Here is a 22,449-nt window from a genome sequence, read left to right as displayed (position 1 = left end):
TATTAAATCTTTGAATGATGGATGTTGGCAGGTTTGATTATCTTTCCACGTTGCCTGCACATGATCAGTTACTGTTTTTGTACACGAGGAGCTGCTGCGTAACATTTGGGAATTTGACACCCCCAAGTTTACCTCACATGTACTTACGTAGACGCGCATCAAATTAGACCTCTATCTCTGAACATTTCAATCATTTTAAGTGGTCTGGGAAATCCTTTTTTGGCTGTCCCTGCCACAGCCACAGGAACTGAGATTAGTCACAGTAAAGATCCTGTGTGTAGGCGGCAAGGACAAAACTTTAGTTGTCATTGCATGGGTCTTGGAGGTAAGTCTATGATGCAAAATAGGTTTCATCTGGCTATTACAATATAAGGGTTATGTCAAGTGTAATGTGTCAGCCTTTTTGCTTATCATGGGCTGTGTGTATCTTATAGTAACAACGATCCATGCTTATGTTTGCCTGGAAGATCTTATTTGACTAAACCTCCATTGTAGTGCAGTATAATAACACGTTTATTACTTTTCCCCAGGACTATCTTAGAGCCAGTCATGATTCAAGAACTGAAAAGAGAGTAGCCTAATGCTGACCACAATAGCTATATGTTTATGTGTTAGTGCTTGACAGGTCTAGACTTTGTTACTGATGACATTGGTTGTGGGAAATGAATGGTTCAATCCTAATACTTATTGAGTAACATTACAGACAGTTACTCATTACCCAGGTCACGTGTCATTGTGAGTGCTGAAGCTACAGGGCACCATAACAACAGCAAAAGGGTAGTCTCATGTTATCTGTCTCTGGAGGGACTCAGGCAGTGCAAGCAACGAGCCTCTCAGATCTGCCTTAAAGCTTCAAAATACAGGAGCTTTTACCTTCAAGTAAATGGAACCTCTGAAATTTTAATGATCAGACTTCTCCGGTGCCTTTGCAGCATGATTGAACGTAACACTTGGGTGCTTTTAGCAAAAACAGTATTCTGGTATTGTCGGTATAGAAGATTTAAAGCTATGTCAACAAAAATCTTAACAATTTTAGGACTGCAGAGGCAATTAATCAGAAAGTGCATGAGCTGTCTGCTATAATGAGGCAAAACTAAAAATAAACCCTACGTGTTAAAAAACAGCCTCAAAGCCTGACAATCTCGCCTAGAGGAAAGCCGATTGCTTGGGAAAGGACCTTTTTTCTTTTTGCATAACGTTGCATTATCTTAAGGAAACAGACCCTCTCTGTAGTCGTCACAGGTCATGAGCTGTGGCCTGGGATAGTTCAGTGTCTTTATCTGTGGGCGACCTTCGGATCTTATAGTTGTACACTCATGGGGTTAAACCTGCTGCGTTTAGTTTTCAGATGTTGTTGGGTCATTTTAATCTTTCTTTCTTTCTTCTTCATTAATTTTATCTTGTTCATTTTATACATGCATTTACAGACAGCATGATGGCCTACTGATAAGAGTGTGTAGCTTTAAGTCTGGTATCGGGATCCCTGGCATCCTGGTATTTTTCATGGATAAATCTTAATGAGTAAAACTTGTGGCTGTATTTGCATTGGGTTTTGTGGTATTTGAGGAATGTTTTAGCATAACAATAGATAAAGAGTTAACTGATAGCTGCAGGCTCTTTCCTGTGTAGCCCTGGTTTCCTGTTGCTCATCTTTAGGCAATGAGAAGTTGTGATAAAGCTGAAACTCTGCTCTGACAGGTTGTACTGAACTTCATGGTAAGCCTAGCTCAGATTGTCTTCTATATCATTTAAGGGTGTGCGGTCTGTAATTACTGGTGGTTTATATCCACTTCTGTCTAACCAGCTGCTTTAGATGCATTCACTGAGGACACACTCCGCTAACAGTCTGTGTGATAGGTGTGCAGTATGCAGCAGCCAATCTCAAACACAAACATACTCCAGTTATTCTTGGAGGAATGCCTCCGTGCTACAAATAATCAACTGCTTTGGAGGATCAGTGACGAATTACTGACGCATGTTTGTGGTTTACAGCTGCCCTGGAAAAGCATGGCTTCACAACCTTTACAATATTTACCCTTCGTACAAAATGCATTTAAATGCTTCAATTCTGGTATCACGGGACATGGTCCTACAATGGCCACAAACTGTCCACAGCTCACGCAATCCTCTCCTCAAGAATCATTTAAATTCCTACTAACATTAAGGAGACATTAAGCAAAACACGCTTCTCTCATCATTAGCTTACTCATAGTATTTTGTATTTTGATTGATTGCATGTTTGAGTAAACCTGTATTGTCCTTCATTTGAGGCTTGTGTACTCAGAAAAGAGGATGAGGGTGGGAAAAAATGTACCATGATATGTGTGCACACATGCTCACGTGTAGAATCATCTCATGACATTATGAGATACTTTTTTCCATGTGTTTACATTTGGCACAAACAAAAAGAAGTGCTGTGATGAGTTAATCTATTTTAGAAGTCATAGTTTAAAAAAGCAGTGGTCAAATCACAGCACTTGTGTCTAATGGGAATTGTGTCTCAACTCATCCCGATTTTAAGTGGAATAGCTTTGCCCTTGTTTACAGTATGCATGTTGGTCTGTTACAGAATTACTTACATATATGAGACATTTCTGGAAAAAAGCAATCTATAGTATGTCACCAAATAGCAGGTAAAAAACAAGCATGCAAAACCGATCAAAACTTACATGCGGTACATTCATGCATTTCTTGTTTTACACTTGTTAGTCTCATTTTATACTACTGCAAAAAACCCTGCCCTGTTAAAAGAGTGCTCTGTCTGCAACCACAGAGAAAGAAACCCATCAATAACCTATTAGGTGACAGGCTTTCCGCTGTAGGTCATGTGAGACTATTTATGTAATTGAGTATGTCCTAAAAACAATTGGTGGCCTTTTCCTGCCCCCTCCCTCGTGCCATCTTTCCACACTTCACCCCCTGTGTTTTATCCCGGCTACACTGGTTTAAGGTGATAAACTGCTGATATTGTTCAAAGTGGTTTTCTGCTATTTGAGAAAACAAAAATTTTCAGGCCAGAACTCTTGTGGAATGCGTGTTTATGTGACACAAATGAGATTCAAATAAAGCTTGGCACCACGGCTCAGCGTCTCCTGGATTTGTTTACAAAACTTTAGCTTTTTGGATTGTGCTGAATGTGTTAACGCTCTGTGATGCAAACCAGAATAGCAGTGTCTTCAAACTCAAGATCCGACATTTGCTGTACATTCACAGCTCAAACAAAGGAGTAAAAGACTTGCTCTGTCACTGAATGGACAGGAGTTGCTCAGTGGTTAGAGTGTTTGGTGGATGGTTCAATCCTAGCTACAACCAGCACATACTGTTGTTGTGTCCTTTGGCAAGACACTTCACCCCCCGAGCTTATGTATGAATGTCTTAGTCTCTAGTTCTCTAGTTAGTCTAGTCTCTCGCTAGTCTCTACTCTCAACATATGTTTAACTTTATAATGGTTATGACAACTTTCTCTTATAGCCATGATTGATAAATGATAGGAAAATGAATTAATTAAATAATTAATTTGTTTGTTAATTTTATTGATTAATTGATTGATTGGTAATGCAATTTAATTTTGTTAGCATCAATTAAAAAAATAAAAATAAAAAATTAACAATTAACATAAATACAAGTTCCTTCCACTATGTGCCTTGTCAAAAGGTACAGGTAGTAGATAAATCTTATAAACCTCCTCATTTCACATATTCAGATGCTAAATTAATTTGGTGATACAGTATTGATATTGTGGGCTTCTATATAAATCGCCACATGTATTTTTTGGTATATTTTACAAAATTATTTTATGACAGCACCAACTTGTTTGTTCAATTCATTTGACAAGTTTAGATTATTAAAATAAAGTATTTCATATTCAACTTCTGCAGTAGAGGTTAAACAAATAAATGTAACTGGCTCTGCGCACAACAGCGCTTGACAACCTCACTGTTATCGTCACTACTTCCTGTCCAAGTGTATCTCTAGGTTTTTTTTGCTGAGTCACACTAAAATGAATAAATAATTAAAGATAAGGCACTGGACAGGAGGATGGACGTCACTGATAAAAAGTAGTTAAAAAGTTAAAAAACTACACAAATAAAATGAATACAGTTTGGAGGACAGTTCTGTGTTTAAAAGAGAGATGTTTGTGTCTCAGTGCTTACACTAGTGCTAATTTTAAGGCCTAATAAATATTAAAAACACACCGCAGGCTGATGTATTCTACAATCAGGTCTTTATTTTAATTAATAGGTTGTTTATTTTATATTTTATATTTTACACTTTTAATAAATGTTAGCATAAACTTTGAGACACAGTGAGCTAGTTAGTGTGCTGCTGTACACAGAGTCAATTGTTTTTCATAGTTATATCGCACAATATACGTGCAATATCGTGTATAGCAAAATCATATTATTATTGTATGGGGAGCTGTGTGTTATGTATTGAATCATGAGAGATCCTGTGATTCTCAGCCCTCTTCATAGCTCTGTCATGGGGGGTCTGTGTGGTAAGATTGAAACATTACTGTCTGTCTTGACTATCAGGTAACGGTTTCCAAGGGAAGCAACTGCAAGCATTTAGTGGGAGGGGCTCATTTTTTTCCAAACCCCGCCCACGAGTGTAATATGTCCTATAGAAAGAGTCCTGGGTGTGCACTATACCAGCAACTCTCCCTCCCTAAATCTAAGTGAAAACACATTGGGGAATAACACTCTCAGTCGTAGTCTCATTGTCAAGCCAACGCGTCTTCCTGTTTTTCACTAGTTCCGCCTTGTCCCGTTTCATTTACATAGTTCAGACTGATGAGGAAGTCTGGGAGGTGAAAATCTCAGGAAGAGCAAAGTATCTAGACACAAGAAGGAAATGTTATAAACTTTGAAGAGAGTGATTCTGCGCAGGGCGATCATGCCAGAGCACTTGGAGCTGAAGTTTGTTTTTGCTTCAATTGAAAGGACTATAAAAGCTAAGTTAAACAGATAAGAGTGACACTTATATATTGTGAGTATTGCTTTTAATGGCATAGTGCTTGCACAGGACAGATGGACTGGAAAGACTGGATTCCTCACCATGGATATAGGACAGAAACTTGATCCTGTGTAGCCGGAGTAGCTTCAGAAATCTAGACGTCACACTTTCTTAGACGTCAGTGTGGAACTACAGGGACCATGGAAGCGCTCAGACAGTCTTTTCTGCATTTAACCTTTCAGATGTCGACGTACAAGAGGGCTACGCTGGACGAGGAGGACCTGGTGGACTCCACTGGGGATGACATCTATCCCTCACACCCAATGCAGGTAAAGCCACTACCAAACTTTCAGCTAAATAAAAGTTAATTGGTGGAATGTGAAAATTGTTGTTGCTAAAATGTAATTTTGACTTGTTTTAATTACTTCAATAGAAAAATCATACTTGTCATTAGTTTTAGTTTCATTTAGTAACTTTTAAATATGATATTACTCTGGGTTTACCCCTGGTTTAGTTTCAGTGTGATGTACAGTGCCAGTGGTTTCAATACAGTCTATGCTATGACTTACAAACTATTTACACTGTTAATTTTTTAATTGGATGATGGTGCACAATTTTGTCATTTTTGGTTCAGCATCTTGAAAAGAGAGACAACACACATTAATAACACTAATATAGTTCCTTGATTATAATGACCTGTGTTGAACATATTTTGAAACAGTTACCACCTATAAATTAACTGTGACATAATCCTGCTCCTTGCCATTGTTTGAACTTGTTATATTGACTCATGGGTTTCCTTGTCCTAGTCTCTTTGCATTTGTTAGACTTCCTTATATCATTTTTTTTAAAAAGACCTATTTGCCAAAAATACCCATAGCCTATTTGCTATAGGTGTCAGTAAAATAAATCGGATTATACAAGAGATTAAATCTAGACAGAAAAAGTATTTTATTGGATTAACTAATTTACCCTCAAATAGCTCAAACTCAAACAACTTAAGTATGTCGTCTAAAAGTATTTGGACTCTGGCATTCAGTTTAGTCACCTTTTAAATAGTAGTACACAAACCAGTTCTCAGTAAAAAAAATAAAACATTTTTTCTGACTAACATTTTTTTCCCCACAAATGTCTTGGCTTGCCAATAATTCTAGGTAAATTTTATTGAGATAAACTACTTGGACACAGTAGCTTCCAAATTACAATAATGACTAATAACAAATAGAAGATTGAATGGTAATAAATCTATAAATAATAATACCAGTAACAAAAATTTCAAAATTATCAGATTCAAATCTAGTGCAGGTGGCATTGTGTGAATTTGGGGCAAGTAGAGCATATCCTGTTGAACTAGAGAAGAGACTACAATAGAAGAATGGGCAAAAGTTTCTGCTTGGAAGGCCTCAATAGAGAGGCAGCCATTGGGCTTTGTAAATCTGTAATTAAAATCCTTCTGAACTTGATATGAAATGCTCCTCTCTTAGCCATGTGTGGCATAGGAGAAGTTTTAAACATGTACATTTAAGCTCAGTTAAAGTATACAGGGTGTCTTTTAAAGATGATCAATTGACAATAATACTAGAACGTTGTCATTAACCTTAATATAAGCGGTCTATGTTGGATTGGTTAGCTTTTGTAGTTGTGGGTTTGATTTCTCTATAGCAGTGGTTCTTAACCTGGGTTCGATCGAACCCTAGGGGTTCGGTGAGACAGTCTCAGGGGTTCGACGGAGGTCAAGGCACATTGGTGAATTGAGACACAGCCAGAGTGAGTGGCCAGAGTGATATCCCAGCATTGACTGGGAGGATCCCGGCGAACAACTACGCTCTGATTGGACATCTTCGAGGGACCATGGAAGCACATTACCGTAATGACAGTAACATATTTAAAGAGCCCCATGCCTCTGCTTTGACATGCCGTGAAATTACAAGAGAGCACAATTGGTTGCGAAGTTACGGTGTGTGTTAAAATGTTAAAAATAATAAATAGCATAAATACAGTAACAGTTCATTATTGGAATACATAAAGTTAAAAATTTTAATAATTTCAGTGTGGTAGTATTAAAAAAGGTCATGCCTTGTGAAAAGGTATGTATGTAATTTGTTGTGAGTTCATGCACTGTATTGGTTTTATTCTTTGAACACAGTGATGTTAATGCACGATTCATTTTGTGCACCAGTAAAACATACATATGTCTTGAATTTGAAAAAAAATCATATTTTATTTTTCAATAAAGAAGGGTTCAGTGAATATGCATATGAAACAGGTGGGGTTCAGTACCTCCAACAAGGTTAAGAACCACTGCTCTATAGTAACCTTAATCAGAAATTTTGAATGTCAATTATAACTTTACTTTTCATGAAATTTAAACATATTGTTTTAGGGAATGTTCAAAGTTGTTCATTTTAGTTTCTGTCCATGTCCATTGCATTAACATATATTTTTGCTATCTGTTCAGGTGACTCTTCTTCCAGGCCGTGGTCCACGGTGTTGGTCCAATAAGACAGAGAGAGAGAGGAAGCTACTGCTTTTAGTCTGTTTTTTATCTGTGGGTTTGTTTATATCTCTCATCACAACTGGGGTTTTCTACAAACAGAGTAAGTCTTATTTTTCTATGTGATGTTATTCTGTGCATTGTATTGCGTGGCCTTTATGTTTAAACAGTATATTCACTGTATGTTATATAATATATATATATATATATATATATATATATATATATATATATATATATATATATATATATATATATATATATATATATATATATATATATATATATATATATATATGCAAAGTATTTCAACCATCTTTGAAAACATTTTCATTCATAGGATGATTTACTTATTTTTAGCCACTCCAGTTCCCATCACTAACTCTTTGTTTACGAGAGGGAAGTAATAAATAGTTTCCTGCATATCCGGACATCAGTAGTTCTGAGGAGATGTGTTATCCATCTGCTCTTATGTAAATTAAAAACAAAAGTCATCAACACTGGAGGGCAGGTCACTGTCAGCATTTATTAGCAAGTTTTTAAGAAAGATTTAATCACTGTTCATATATTGACAAAATATCAACAGTGGGTTGATATCAACACTCTATACTAGAATAAGATGACTCATAAATATTTAGCTTTATAGATATAGTCATGCTTTCTGATAAATTACAGATGCTTTAAGCTCCTCCTTATGATGGTAAGTTGTGACAATTTTATTATTACATCATGGCAGTGTCTGTGTTGGCTTCCTCAGATTTATCCAGGGAAACATAGAACCACTTCCTCCCATTCAGGATTGCTTGTCATCTCACACTAAAAAAATAATAAAAAGAACAATAGACGTGCTGCCCTTTACATGTACTATATCTTTCATGCATTCCTCGTAATCCAAATTCTATTAAATTTTTTGATTAACCAAGAGTAAACATTAAAAACACTATATGTAGCCTCGTACAGTTTTATAAAAGGGTACTACAATCTCCACTGAACCTGGGTTTCAAGTGCCTAAACCTGCAGATAGAGGACCCATATTTCTCAGTATATGGAGAAGCCATACCACATGTGAAAACTAGACCACAAGAATTCACTCACTAAGCTGCATAGACTGCATTAGTACTGATTAATGTTTGGCTGCAGGTGCTGGGGTTGAGGTCATGAAGATTCAGAAAGGTTCCTTTTAGGTTTAAAGCAACTGGATTTCAGCAACCTAACTGGCAGCCTAAATGAGACTCAGTCTCCTTTCTGATAGGCTAATCATCTTGAGAACCAAAACAAAGACAGGGCATGTTTAAAATTTGTCATAACGGGTGTGTGTAGCAGACCAAAGGATGCAGACTCGGGGAATATTTACAGGATTTATTGTAGGAATAGGACAAATACAAACAGAGGGTGAACCGGAGGTGAGCAGGTGAGCAGGAACACAGGAAACACAGGGACCGGGGACATGAAGGGACCACAGGACAACAGGCAGACCAGACGGGTGTAGGGCAGAACGGGCAGGAGACATCCAGGGCCAGAGCACGACAGGAACACAGAAACGCAGCACAGACGATCTCGCACCAAGTGTCTTCCCCCATCTCCTCTTATCCATGGCAGGTGTGGTGATTAGCCAGATGGAGAGCAGGTGCGCGTGGGAGGAGCCGAGAGCTCCGCCCAGCTCCAGGTAGAAGCAGGTGAGGGAGGGGGAAGAGCACATAGGGAGGAAACCCAGGAGCGGACAGTGCGGATCATGACAAAATTTTAAATCAAAATCTTACATGCAGTGCTTTAGTTGCTGATTTTATACAAGATATTTTACCCAGTCACAATAAATCATAAAAAATGATTTGACAAAAGTGTTTGTGTCCTTCCTAATTTCGAATAATGCTAATAATATCAAACTAAAATTCAAGCACTACATGCTAGAAGAGACTGGGCCTATTCCACTACAGAGAAGCCCAAATAAAATATATCAGGAATGAACTTCATAGTTTGAATAATGACACAATATCCTGTGTACTTGTTCTTTATAGTAATATCATCCAGATATTTATAAGACCTACTTATCTTAAAATGACCTTTATAAGCTGGAAATATTTCTCACATTAATGTTTTCAAAAATCTGTTTTTCAGCTCATCCAGGCCGCTGCCTTTCAGAGCCATGCATTACTGTGGCCAGTACGGTCATGGCAGCACTAGACCGATCTGTGGACCCCTGCCATGATTTCTACAATTTTGCATGTGGAGGGTGGGTGAGGAACAACCCTCTTCCTGAGGGAAAGTCACGCTGGGGGCCTTTTAGCAACCTCTGGGAGCACAATATGCTCATAATGAAGCACTTACTAGGTATGAGCTTTGTCTCTGATGTCTGATCCCTATGTCCTTACTTGCCTTCACCTCAGGCAAAGATGTTCTTGCTAGTCACCCTACTTCCCATAGTCATGGAAGGTGTGTAGTTATTGTTCTTGTAACCTTATGCCTTATCTTTATTTGGGTAGAGAATACCACAATGAAAGATTTGAATAACGCTGAGGAAAAGGCCCAGCGATATTATCAGGCCTGCATGAATGAAGCCAAGATTGAGGAATTAGGAGCTAAGCCGCTACAGGAGCTAATCAGCCAGGTTTGATATTGTTCTCAAGTCATTAACATCAAACATCATTTACAGTAATCAATTTTACTTTATTTATTTATTTACTTATTTTTTCTATTAATGTATCTTTTCAGTTGGGAGGCTGGGCCCTGACTGAACATTGGGACAAAGACAATTTTCAGGAAGTATTGAGAATGGTGTCTGCTAACTTTCGTGCGTCACCATTTTTTACAGTCTTTGTCAGCACAGACTCCAAAAACTCCAACAGCAACATTATCCAGGTGAGAGGCTCGAATATTTATGTGACAGCTTAAACAAGAACAATACCCCAACCACTCTAAAATGGATTGGCCTGTTTATACTGTGGCTAACCTGTATCTTGAGTATAGCTATCTGTGTTATGTCCCTATTAACTGTGGTCCTATATTTACACGGCTGGTTAGCCAAGAAGAATATATCCCTTTTTACAAAGTCATTAGAGCATGGCGAATAATAAAAATCACTGGCAAGTTTCCTTACTCTGGGCCTTGGGAAGCTGGACAGAGTGGTGTAACTCAAAGGATCTCTTTCAAAATTCCAGGTGGATCAGTCAAGCCTCGGACTTCCTTCGCGGGATTACTACCTCAACAAAACCGCAAATGAAAAGGTGTGAAAACTTTGCACATGACAAATAAGCAATGTCAAAAAAATGTTAACTAAAGTTGCTTTAATATGGACCTAAAAAAACAAGGCATTGCCACAGCATAGACACATCTGTTGTATTTACATGATCTCACTGGCATATATGTGCATACTTTTAAACAGCTTTTCTAATGGCATTTTTGTGCACTCATCCCCCATCTTTACCTAACATCTTGACAGTACCTGACGGCATACCTCGACTTCCTGGTGGAATTAGGGGTTCTTCTGGGTGGCTCCAAAGAGACATCTCAGACACTAATGGAGGAGATTGTGGAGTTTGAAACAACTCTGGCCAACATCACAATCCCTCAAGACGAGAGGAGGGACGAGGAGCTAATCTACCACAAAATGGAAGCCAAAAATTTAACAGTCAGTACCTAGCGCTGTAATTTCAGCTGAAACTGTTTAATGTACTCTGAGTCTCTGGTCTACAATAATTGTATTATTATATTTAATATATTATATTTATACAGACATTGGCTCCTGCGGTGGATTGGATGCCATACCTTACAGAAGTGTTTGCTCCGGTGCCACTCAATGACTCTGAGCCTGTTGTTGTGTATGCCAAAGAATATCTGGAGAAAGTGTCTGATCTTATAACACAAACAAATAAAAGGTTAGATGTGTGAGACTATGATTCTATAAAGCTTTTCATAAAATGTTTACTGTTAAATGTTATTTATAGATACATATATGTTGTGGTGTCCTCTGAAACCAAGCAATATCAGCTCTAACAACATGTTTTTCTTTTTCTTTCAGTCTCTTAAATAACTACATGATAATGAAGGTAGTGAGGAAGATGGTGTCCATTTTAGACCAAAGGTTTCAAGATGCTGAGCAGCACTTCCTAGAAGTTATGTATGGAACCAAAAAGGTGAGAGCTTCATGGACAGTATTTCACAGATTTATTAATACAAAACAGACACTTTTGTCTCTACATAAAGTATACAATGTTTGTAGTATATACTAACTGAGGATATGGCTTGAATCTAAACACATGTCTATGAAGAGCCTTTTACTTCTTAGTCCTGTGTGGGGCATTCAGCCTAGAAATTATGTTTTGCTAAATTTTGAAATATATAAATAATTAGTTTAGCATTCATTCAGTTAACTTTTATAAAGTTCCCACAAATTTTTTTATATATTTTAAACATTTTGTCAACATCCATCGTTAACTGACAAATTTTTTTATATAAATACATATTATATAGTATTAGGTTTTTTTTGGTTTTTTTTAGAGTTGTACCCCTCGCTGGAAGCTGTGTGTTAGTGATACAGACAGCGCCCTTGGTTTTGCTCTTGGTGCCATGTTTGTCAAAGCTACATTTGCTGAGGACAGCAAGACCATTGTAAGTGTTGTTTTTAAGAGTTGCTGCTAGTCTGGTGTCAGATGATAACCTTCTGGCTATTTTTTTCAGGCTGAAAATATGGTTGGAGAAATCAAATGGGCATTTGAGGATAGCCTGAAAGACGTGAACTGGATGGATGCAGAAACTAAAAAAGCTGCAAAAGAAAAGGTGGGACACTAATTCTTCCTGAAAGACTGGAGTGCCACCTGCTGTCGCAGTTCTTTAGTAAACTCTTAAATGTTTTGTGTCATAGGCAGATGCAATCTACAACATGGTTGGATACCCAGAGTTTATAATGAATGCCACAAAGCTGGACAAGGTGTTCAATGATGTAGGTAATAGACCATAACAACCAGTGAAATGATTTGTTATTTTATCTAGTTATAATAATAGAATTATATTCCTTTCAGTTTGAAGTGGTGTCTGATCTTTACTTCCAAAACGTTATGCAATACTACAACTTCTCAGGCAGAGTGACAGCTGACCAGTTAAGGAAAGCCCCCAACAGAAACCAGTAAGTTGGTGAAAAGTTCAAGCACAGATGGACCGTTTTCCATTTGCAATTCAAAACAAAAATTCTGTTGAACGGGGCGACAGTGGCTCAGCGGTTAGAGTGTTGGTCCTCCAACCAGAAGGTCGGAGGATTGAGTCCCGCTCAGACCAAGTTCTGTCGTTGTGTCCTTAGGCAAGACACATCACCCACATTGCCTAGTATGAAAGTGGTGTGCGCGCGAATGATAGGTGGTGGTTGGAGGGGCCAGTGGCACAGATCGGCAGCCTCGCTTCCGTCAGTCTGCCTCAGGGCAGCTGTGGCTACAATAGTAGCTTACCATCACCAAGTGTGGAAATGAATGAATAATGACTATAGTGTAGCGCTTTGAAAAGTGCATTACAAGTGTAAGCCATTATTATTATTAAAACCCTTGTAAAAAATAATAATAATAGTCATCAGTCCTAACTGGTATTATTTTTACACAATAATATTTCAGTGACGTGCAGTCAGGGGAGGCAGGTGAGGTCGTGCCTCACCTGTCATCACAGAGAAAAAATAAATGAAATGGTTATATTTATCCAATGATTTGTATTATAAAGTTATCCATCCATTTTCTTCCACTTATCCGGGTCACTTTGGCAGCAGTCTAAGCAGGGACTTCCAGACTTCCCTCACCCCAGACCATGTCTTCCAGCTCCTCCGGTGGGACCCCAAGGTGTTCCCAGGCCAGCCGAGAGACATAGTCCCTCCAGCGTGTTCTGGGTCTTCCTTGGGGCCTCCTCCCAGTGGGACATGCCCAGAACACCTCCATAGGGAGGCGTCCAGGAGGCATCCTGAGCAGATGCCCAAGCCACCTCAGCTGGCTCCTCTCGATGTGTAGGAGAAGCGGCTCTAATTTGAGCTCCTCCCGTGTAACTAAGCTCCTCACCCTGTCCCTAAGGGTGCGCCCAGCCAACCTGTGGAGGTAACCCATTTCGGCCGCTTGTATCCATGATCTCATCCTTTCAGTCATGAGCCCAGAGCTCATGACCATAGGTGAGGGTAGGAACGTAGATTGACCGGTAAATTGAGAGCTTTGCCTTTTGACTCAGCTCCTTCTTTACCACAACGGACTCATACAGAGACGTTGCACCGATCCACCTGTCAACCTCACACTCCATCCTTCCCTCACTCGTGAACAAAACCCCGAGATACTTAAACTCCTCCACTTGAGACAAGGACTCACCACCCACCTGGAGAGGGCAAACCGCCTTTTTCCGGTTGAGAACCATGGCCTCGGATTTGGAGGAGCTGATTCTCATCCCAGACACTTCACACTCGGCTGCGAACTGCCCCAGTGCCTGCTGCAGGTCTTGGCTCGATGAGGCCATCAGGACAACGTCATCTGTAAACAGCAGAGATGAGATCCTGTAGTTCCCAAACCGGACCCCCTCTGGCTCCTGGCTGCACGTAGAAATTCTGTCCATAAATATAATGAACAGAACTGGTGACAAAGGGCAGCTCTGGCGGAGTCTAAACATGCACTAGGAACAGGTCTGACTTACTGCCGGCAATGCGAACACAGCTCCTGCTCCGGTCATACAGGAACTGGACAGCCCTTAGCAAAGGGCCCCGGACCCCATACTCCCGGAGCACACCCCAAAGGACACCACGTGGGACACGGTCGAATGCCTTCTCCAGATCCACCAAACACATGTGGACTGGTTAGGCAAACTCCCATGAACCCTTGAGGACCTGATGGAGTTATTTTCTATTTAAATCTGCTATTTTAATTCTTTTTTCTATTCAAAATCGCTGAATTTTTACTTTTACCGTTCAAATACCAAGAAGAGACGTGCTGTGCTGTACGCTCAGCAGTGACAGCTACTGCTTTAAACTACTGCTCTGAAAAGGCGCCGGGGGATACACATAGTCACCTGGCCTCGTGGTAGGGGGCATTTGTGAGCTCAGAGTTTCTTGCAACTCCTGGGGCAGCAGAATAGTGACAGCAAGCTACAATTTAGAGTTGGCAAGTTTAGCAATCCCTTCACTTTTTTTCTTCTTGTCTGGCCCTACTTTTAAATGGAGGAGGCTTACATATTAAAGCTCAAGCAGTTTTCTAAACTAGACTTTCGGTCGAAGCAGGAGGTTATAATTAAAGGAAGACCAATGCCGGAGCTAAAGGGTTTGCTCCAGACTACGGGACGAAAGACTCACTCTTTTCAAACAGAGTGGTACACACGAAAAGGCTGGCAATACAAAACCAGCTTGCTTTTTATTTCATACTATTAGAGCTATTTCATACAGACTTAGGAACTTTTATTTTGAAATTATTTTTTATTCTGGCCCCAAGTCACTTACTAGGAGAGAAATTGGTCCAGGGCCAAATTTATTTCTCAACACCTGGTTTACATGTTTGTCTGATTGTGATGACATCAATGCCTCACCAGCCATGAACCTCACCGCACGTCACTGCAATATTTCTTTTTAATTACTAATTGCACTGGCAAATTGCCCTAATTAGTGTCACTCCCAAACCCATCAAGTGTTGCCAAGTATTAAATACTGTTGTGCTACAAACTGCCAAGTATTTTTGCAATACAAAACACTGGCATTGGCCTTACTTAACTAAACAGTCTTTCCACAGATGGAGCATGACCCCTCCAACTGTGAATGCATACTACAATCCTACAAAGAATGAGATGGTTTTGCCTGCAGGGATTCTTCAGGCACCTTTCTACAGCCGAACATGGCCTAAGTATTTTACACATACATTATAAAATCGTATTAAATAAGAAAAGTAACAAAAAAATCACATTGGATAAACAGAAATATAACATACAGTGAGGCAAATAAGTATTTTAACACCCTGCGATTTTGCAAGTTCTCCCACTTAGAAGTCATGGAGGGGTCTGAAATTTTCATCTTAGGTTCATGTCCACTGTGAGAGACATAATAAAAAAAAAGAAATCTGGAAATCACATTGTATGATTTTTTTAAAATAATTTATTTGTATGTTACTGCTGCACCACCTGAGAAAATCAATGTTAATATTTGGTACAGTAGCCTTTGTTTGCAATTACAGAGGTCAAACGTTTCCTGTAGTTTTTCACCATGTTTGCACACACTGCAGGAGGGATTTTGGCCCTCTCCTCCACACAGATCTTCTCTAGATCAGTCAGATTTCTGGGCTGTCGCTGAGAAACACGAAGTTTGAGCTCCCTCCAAAGATTTTCTATTGGGTTTAGGTCTGGAGACTGGCTAGGCCACTCCACCTCGATATGCTTCTTACGGAGACACTCCTTGGTTATCCTGGCTGTGTGCTTCGGGTCATTGTCATGTTGTCATGCTCTAACTGAAGGAAGGAGGTTGTTCGCCAAAATCTCACTATACATGGCCCCGGTCATTCTCTCCTTAATACAGTGCAGTCGTCCTGTCCCATGTGCAGAAAAACACCCCCAAAGCATGATGTTTCCACCCCCATGCTTCACAGTAGGGATGGTGTTCTTTGGATGGTACTCATCATTCTTCTTCTTCCAAGCATGGTGAGTGGAATTTAGACAAAAAAAAGTTCTATTTTGGTCTCATCTGACCACATGACTTTTTCCCATGACTCCTCTGGATCATCCAAATGGTCATTGGCAAACTTAAGACGGGCCTGTGCTGGTTTAAGCAGGGGAACCTTCCGTGCCATGTATGATTTTAAACCATGACGTCTTAGTGTATTACTAACAGTAACCTTGGAAATGGTGGGCCCAGCTCTTTTCAGGTCATTGACCAGCTCCTCCCGTGTAGTTCTGAGTTGATTCCTCACCTTTCTTAGGATCACTGAGACCCCACGAGGTGAGATCTTGCATGGAGCCCCAGTCCGAGGGACTCCATGCGTTCTTCGATTTTCTAATAATTGCCCCAACAGTGGATCTTTTTTCACCAAGCTGCTTGGCAATTGCCCCGTAGCCCTTTCCAGCCTTGTGGAGGTCTACAATTTTGTCTCTTGTGCATTTTGACAGTTCTTTGGTCTTGGCCATGTTAGTAGTTGGAGTCTTACTGATTTTATGGGGTGGACAGGTGTCTTTATGCAGCTAATGACCTCAAACAGGTGCTTCTAATTTAGGATAATAAGTGGAGTGGAGGTGGACTTTTTAAAGGTGGACTAACAGGTCTTTGAGGGTCAGAATTCTACCTGATAGACAGGTGTTCAAATACTTATTTGCAGCAGTAACATACAAATAAATTATTTTTAAAAAGCATAGAATGTGGTTTCCAGATTTTTTTTGATTATGTCTCTCACAGTGAACATGCACCTAAGATGAAAATTTCAGACCCTTCCATGATTTCTAAGTGGGAGAACTTGCAAAATCACAGAGTGTTCAAATACTTATTTGCCTCACTGTATTATTTTTTGCACAACATTGTAACTTGATGAATTACAACAATGTATTTCTTTCCAGAGCTTTAAACTTTGGAGGAATTGGAGTTGTGATGGGACATGAGCTTACTCATGCTTTTGATGACCAAGGTTAGTTTTACTAAAATAATTTCTGCTAAAGCTGAACTAGTTGCAATATATAATAACACATCTGTAGAATTACAATGTGCCAGTATCATACCATAAATGTGTTTTCTGGCCAAAATACGTTTTTATCTTATTCTACTCTCCAGATCCTACTGCATCTGTAGGTATTATCGGTTCCGTTCTCGACCAATCAAAAAGATTTTTACGTGCAAATGCCACAAACCCAGTCATCCCATTGACATAGGGAATTTACTGTTGTATTTTTCTGAAAACCTTGAAAAAAATGTTTGGTAATTATGCTATGACAAATTATGCCATTAGGCATTAGCAAAATTGGTATACAGATTAGCTGCACAGGAAAACTAGTAAACATCATGCTATGTGCAGGAATTCAACCAAATGTCACTTTAAAATATTATCATAGTATTCACCTTATGTTGAACATTGCAGAGCGGGTAACAGAATTTCATTCTAAAATCCTCTGACAAGCCTTTGGTGCTATCAAGGATTAAGACAAAAAAGTTAAATAACAATAATTTCTTCATATAGGCTCTAGTTCCCTCTTCCTTTATTTGCTGCTGCAACAAAGTAATTCTTTCTAGAAAAGGAGTTCAGACTATTTCCAACATGTCAATACTTTGTTTTAAAGGCCGTGAATATGATAAAGATGGAAACCTGCGTTCTTGGTGGAAAAACTCATCTGTAGAGGCTTTTAAGAAGCAGGCCCAGTGTATGGTGGAGCAATATGGAAACTACAGCATCAATAATGAGCCACTCAATGGCCGACACACATTAGGAGAGAACATTGCAGACAATGGTGGACTTAAATCTGCTTACAAAGTATGTATTGATGCACAAAAAATAAATCAAATATCACAGCAGAACCATTTATGCACATACATTTGAGTGTCCTGAAAAGCGCTATATAAATAAAATTTATTATTATTATTATAGATATTATACACAGTCTAGTATAATCGTAGTAAAGTATCTTTACTATATAGCAAGTATGAGGCTCTTATGGATGTGGTCAGTTGATCAGTATTGGAAAAGGTGCCCTGATTTACCATGAAGCCTGGAAATACAGTATAAGAGGTAGCCATGAGGGGTTCTTGTCACCCAATCATTACATCTCATGCACATTCTTTCCACATAATAAAGGTCATAGACTGAGAGTCAGATGAGCCAGTCTTCTGCAGTGAAAGCAGCCTGGACTAAGGCAGTCAGATATATTTAAAAGACATCAGACACATTCTCCAAACAAAATAAACCTGTGTTTAACTTCACCACTTTTGATCATTCAAGGCTTATGTAAAATGGATTGAAAAACATGGTGAAGAGCCTACTCTACCAGCCCTTGGGATGACAAACCATCAACTGTTTTTTGTAGGATTTGCCCAGGTCTGTATCAAATTGGTATACACACAAACATCAGATTATGTATGCCTGTCATGTAGTATGTAAATTGTCATTGTTTTCCTCTAAATATGATACAGGTATGGTGCTCGGTCAGGACACCAGAAAGTTCACATGAAGGAGTGATCACAGACCCTCACAGTCCATCTAGATTTAGAGTTATTGGGACTATTTCAAATTCACCAGAATTTTCAAAGCACTTTGACTGCAAAGCTGATGCACCGATGAACCCTAAACACAAGTGTGAGCTTTGGTGATGCTGCTTAATGGTTTGTTGGTAAGGGAATGAAAAGAACATTTGAGACAAAGTCATGCAGACAATTTGCTCTTCACTGAAAACTTGTGTACCACTGAAAAGTCTTCAGCCTTACCACATGATTTACATTATAACACACTTTGCTTGTTCTGTTCAGTAGACTGCAGTTCATATGTTTTGCCTATTATCTTGGGTGGATTCTTCAACTTCTATTTTAAATGCTTTACACACTGGAATTGGCACTGGAAGACTGCATTTTATTTCAGCGTGAGAGAACCACTGATGGATGCCACTGCTTGTCTGTGACGTAGTGATATACAAATCATACTGTGTATAGTCTTTTTTTGTCACTGTGCTATATTTCTTAACATATTTTACCGTTAATATTGTTTATGGTGATATAGCCCGACTATTTTAAATTGTGTTTTAGGGACCAAAACATGTTCTTGGTTGAATGTCAAATAGGGGCACTTTATACGCTGTTTATTCAAAATGTCTTACGTTACATCAGCTTTTCAAGCCAATTTATCTTCGCTAATGTTTTTGTTTTTTGGGTTTTTTTTGTTACAGATGTCTTGATTTTGAGTTGTGAATTCACCTAGTTGCATTTATTGCATATGTGCAGTAAATTTTTGCGAATTTGTAATAAATTATTTTTGTATAGTAAAACAAGTTTAAGATATGTTTGGATCATGTTGTATTCTTTATAATAAAGGAATACATTAATAATAGTAGTACAAAGTAAAATCTACTGTTACTGAAGAGTTAAAATACTGAGCAAACTGTAGATGGCGATGGTGTTACATGCTAATGTGAGAATGCGGCCACAAAATTATTGTTTACACTCTTGTTTACACTTTTGTTTAATATAATAATAATAATAATAATAAATACATACAATACATGTATATGTGTGTGTGTGTATATATATATATATATATATATATATATATATATATATATATATATATATACATACATACGTATGTGTGTGTGTGTATGTATGTGTATATATATATATATTTATACATATACATACACACATACTCACGCACACCAATATAAGCCTATTTTTTGTATATCACTCCATCTCGCTTGTTTGTTTTTTTTTTTTTTTTTTTTGGTTTTGTTTTTTTTGTTTTTTTACTACAAATCTTTTCTTAACCAAGGATGCATAAAGCTTAGTAAATGTACTTTATCATCGTTTGACTGATGTTCAGTGGATGAGACGAGTGTATCCGTAATTGGCCGAGAATTGCCGAATCATCTGTCCTGCCCGGACTGCTGGAAGCGGCCGCAACGCCATGTTGGCGAAGTCTCTCATCTCTGTGAGAAAAATGATAGAAAAAACACTTATTGAGAGGAAGAGGTAAATCGCCGTGGGACTCTGAAGATCGCGGCGATTATTTCTTTTTAAAGAAACGAACCGAACCGGATCCGCTGAGGTTCCGGACGGGCGAGGGAGGCTAACCTCCCGCCGTCCCCATGAATAGCACCGCTGATCCGAACAGCGACTTTTCATGAAAAAGAACGTTTGTGTTGCTATTTGAGCTTCGTTATCCCAGTTCGTTAAAGGGATTTGGGGCCTTCAATATTTTTGCTACGATTGCTCAATGCATGCAAGCTAGGTGTTGTTTATAACAGTATTTATTTGTGGGTATTATTTTATTTGTTGCGATGAGTTTGCCACCGAAAGTGGTCTCCAAGCCCACCGCTGTCGCAGTTAGCGGACCTGGAAGTGGCCCCTCTCCGTCGAGCCAACAACGGGCTTCCCTGCCGCCGGGAGCTCCAACCGCTCCACAGCCCGCTGCTGTCCCGCCACCACAGTATCCTTTGACATGGGCAATGTGAGAGTGTGATCGGGTGTGTTCGATTGCAACTAATGACATTTACAAACATCCGTTTTATTGGTGGGGAACCATAACACTGAATGCGGGTATCTTGGTTTGGCAGAGAGGGTTCTGTGAGGGGAGGGTACCGTTAGCATCAGGTTAGCACTTTAGCTCAGCATGCTAAATTAATGCTAACGTTAGCCTATGGAGCCGGTTGGCTTCTACTGCCCCAATGACTATAGCCTCCTGTAAAAGCTAACGGAAATAGCAGTTTGAATAAGGAATTTTATGCACATTATTACCAATATGTGTAATTAACACTACAAATTCAACCCATTATACGTTCTAAATGGATAATACAAGTTCGCTATTCTTTGTAGCAAAGCTGAGCTGCGTTTCTTACCGGTGACCGGCTTTGTTCACTTAGTGTTTTTGGCTAACACAAATTAGCCCAGTTACTGTACAAGTGAAAGCATCTTCATCTAATGCACGGCACCATGAGACATAGCAGGTGCTATCTTTTGGACTGACTGCTTTTATTAATCTTGAAACCTGATTGTAATCATTCAGTATCAAATAGCTTACTGATTACATGTATGCTATCAGGGTTGTAATATGTTTTTACTTTCAGTTTTTGTTCATAACTTGTCATCCAAAGAATCCAGTTGCATTTACTGACCTGGCAGGGACATAAAGTCACAGTGGTTATGTCACCTCCTGTTTTATTTACAGTATGGTGCAGGATTGGTGATATCTGGAAAATTGGAAAACTTAATTTATGTTGCAGCATCCCAATAGGTGCCATTGATGACATTTGGGTAGTAGTTACTTGATGACAGCAGACATTATTATACTGTATGGTTGTTTTGGCTGATTTGGTTGGCTGCATCTGTGTATTCAGATGCATTCCTACAACTTTATGATGAGAAACATGATCTGCTTAAGATTACTGAATCTAATTATGCCATTTTGGTTATTGGCTGTATTGGCAACTTAAATTCGCATAAAACAGGGGCCCATATGTTATTGTGTATTTAAATCTTTATAGAAAAACTGGTAAAAACTGTTCTTTTCTTAACAGTCACTAGTTCACAGCAGTGCAAGTCTTGTGTGATTAGTATCATCTCCTTGTGTTTGGGAATCTTGATGGAGAGACATTAGATTAGATGAGACTGCATAGTGAGGCATGTGTGCAGTGCAGGGAGGGGGGTAGCTTGTTTCTGTTTCTGGTTGCCGGAGAAACACCTAGCGCATGCGTCTGCTGCTGCACTTGCCAGACAATGGCAGCACTGCTTAACATTCAGAGCGAGAGGCCAAGGTGGTGCTTCCCACCATCTGCCAACAAAAGCTCAGGTCAATCAGGCTGGCTAGCCCTGCTCGTTTCCGTCCATCCCCCAGAGCTCACCTCGGGCACAGCTGACAAAGTTTTGGCCCTCTCCATATATGTAACCCCTCCTTTGTTATACTCTCATATCAGGCACTTTTATAACCTGTCCAGTTTGCATTCAGTGCTTCGATTTTCCTGCAACAAACATACCTTGTGTCTCGCATGGTTTATTTCCAGCCAGGTGTGGAACCTCTAAACAACAGAACTACACAGTGTAAGAAGTTGGTAAAAAAAACCAAAAAAAAATAGTAGGTGTGAACTAGCAAGGTAGATTGTACAATAAATGGAAAAAGTCTTATTTACCTCTAGATCCTGGAGGTTGATATTTGTTGGAGTTACCCTCCCATATAGCAAGCATTTTTTGTCATATGGATAGATATAGATAATTTGAAACTCCAAATTCCAATACACATGTTTTTATTATTATTTTTTATGTTGAAGTCAATGCTGTAGGTTGTTTCTACTCATAGATTGTTTCTCATCATTGGGATTGTAAGTTGAATTTGCCATCTATT

The 22,449-nt window shown here is 39.1% G+C and overlaps 2 protein-coding genes across 8 annotated transcripts in view; both read left to right on the top strand.

The window, feature by feature from the left end:
* Positions 1-4,843: 4,843 nt before the first annotated feature.
* On the top strand, positions 4,844-19,397 carry ece1 (endothelin converting enzyme 1). Its single transcript, XM_033966170.2, has 18 exons — positions 4,844-5,285; positions 7,415-7,553; positions 9,566-9,778; positions 9,931-10,055; positions 10,160-10,306; positions 10,606-10,671; positions 10,887-11,075; positions 11,180-11,322; positions 11,466-11,580; positions 11,945-12,055; positions 12,125-12,223; positions 12,309-12,386; positions 12,466-12,569; positions 15,175-15,285; positions 16,979-17,046; positions 17,693-17,883; positions 18,349-18,444; positions 18,540-19,397. The coding sequence occupies exons 1-18, from the start codon at positions 5,157-5,159 to the stop codon at positions 18,714-18,716; spliced, it is 2,301 nt and encodes a 766-aa protein (XP_033822061.1). The 5' UTR covers positions 4,844-5,156; the 3' UTR covers positions 18,717-19,397.
* Positions 19,398-19,959: 562 nt separating this feature from the next.
* Positions 19,960-22,449, top strand: part of eif4g3a (eukaryotic translation initiation factor 4 gamma, 3a) — a 34,014-nt gene continuing 31,524 nt past the window's right edge. For all 7 annotated transcript variants that reach the window (XM_055222028.1, XM_055222029.1, XM_033967181.2 and 4 more), the window contains exon 1: positions 19,960-20,541. In XM_055222028.1, coding sequence (XP_055078003.1) covers positions 20,393-20,541 — 149 coding nt within the window. In that variant the 5' untranslated portion in view covers positions 19,960-20,392. The remainder of the gene's footprint in view (positions 20,542-22,449) is intronic.

This window comes from Periophthalmus magnuspinnatus, chromosome 5 (genome assembly GCF_009829125.3).
Source record: "Periophthalmus magnuspinnatus isolate fPerMag1 chromosome 5, fPerMag1.2.pri, whole genome shotgun sequence".
In the NCBI taxonomy this organism is placed as follows: Eukaryota; Metazoa; Chordata; class Actinopteri; order Gobiiformes; family Gobiidae; genus Periophthalmus; species Periophthalmus magnuspinnatus.
The sequence above is the reverse complement of the archived record's forward strand: the minus strand, read 5'-3'. Positions and strand labels throughout refer to the sequence as shown.

Excerpts from the sequence above, each read along its gene's own strand:
- ece1 (XM_033966170.2), top strand. The coding sequence starts at position 5,157 with ATGGAAGCGCTCAGACAGTCTTTTCTGCATTTAACCTTTCAGATGTCG. Across the intron at positions 11,581-11,944 it reads TTATGTATGGAACCAAAAAG|AGTTGTACCCCTCGCTGGAA; the intron begins GTGAGAGCTTCA and ends GGTTTTTTTTAG. Across the intron at positions 12,387-12,465 it reads TGGACAAGGTGTTCAATGAT|TTTGAAGTGGTGTCTGATCT; the intron begins GTAGGTAATAGA and ends TATTCCTTTCAG.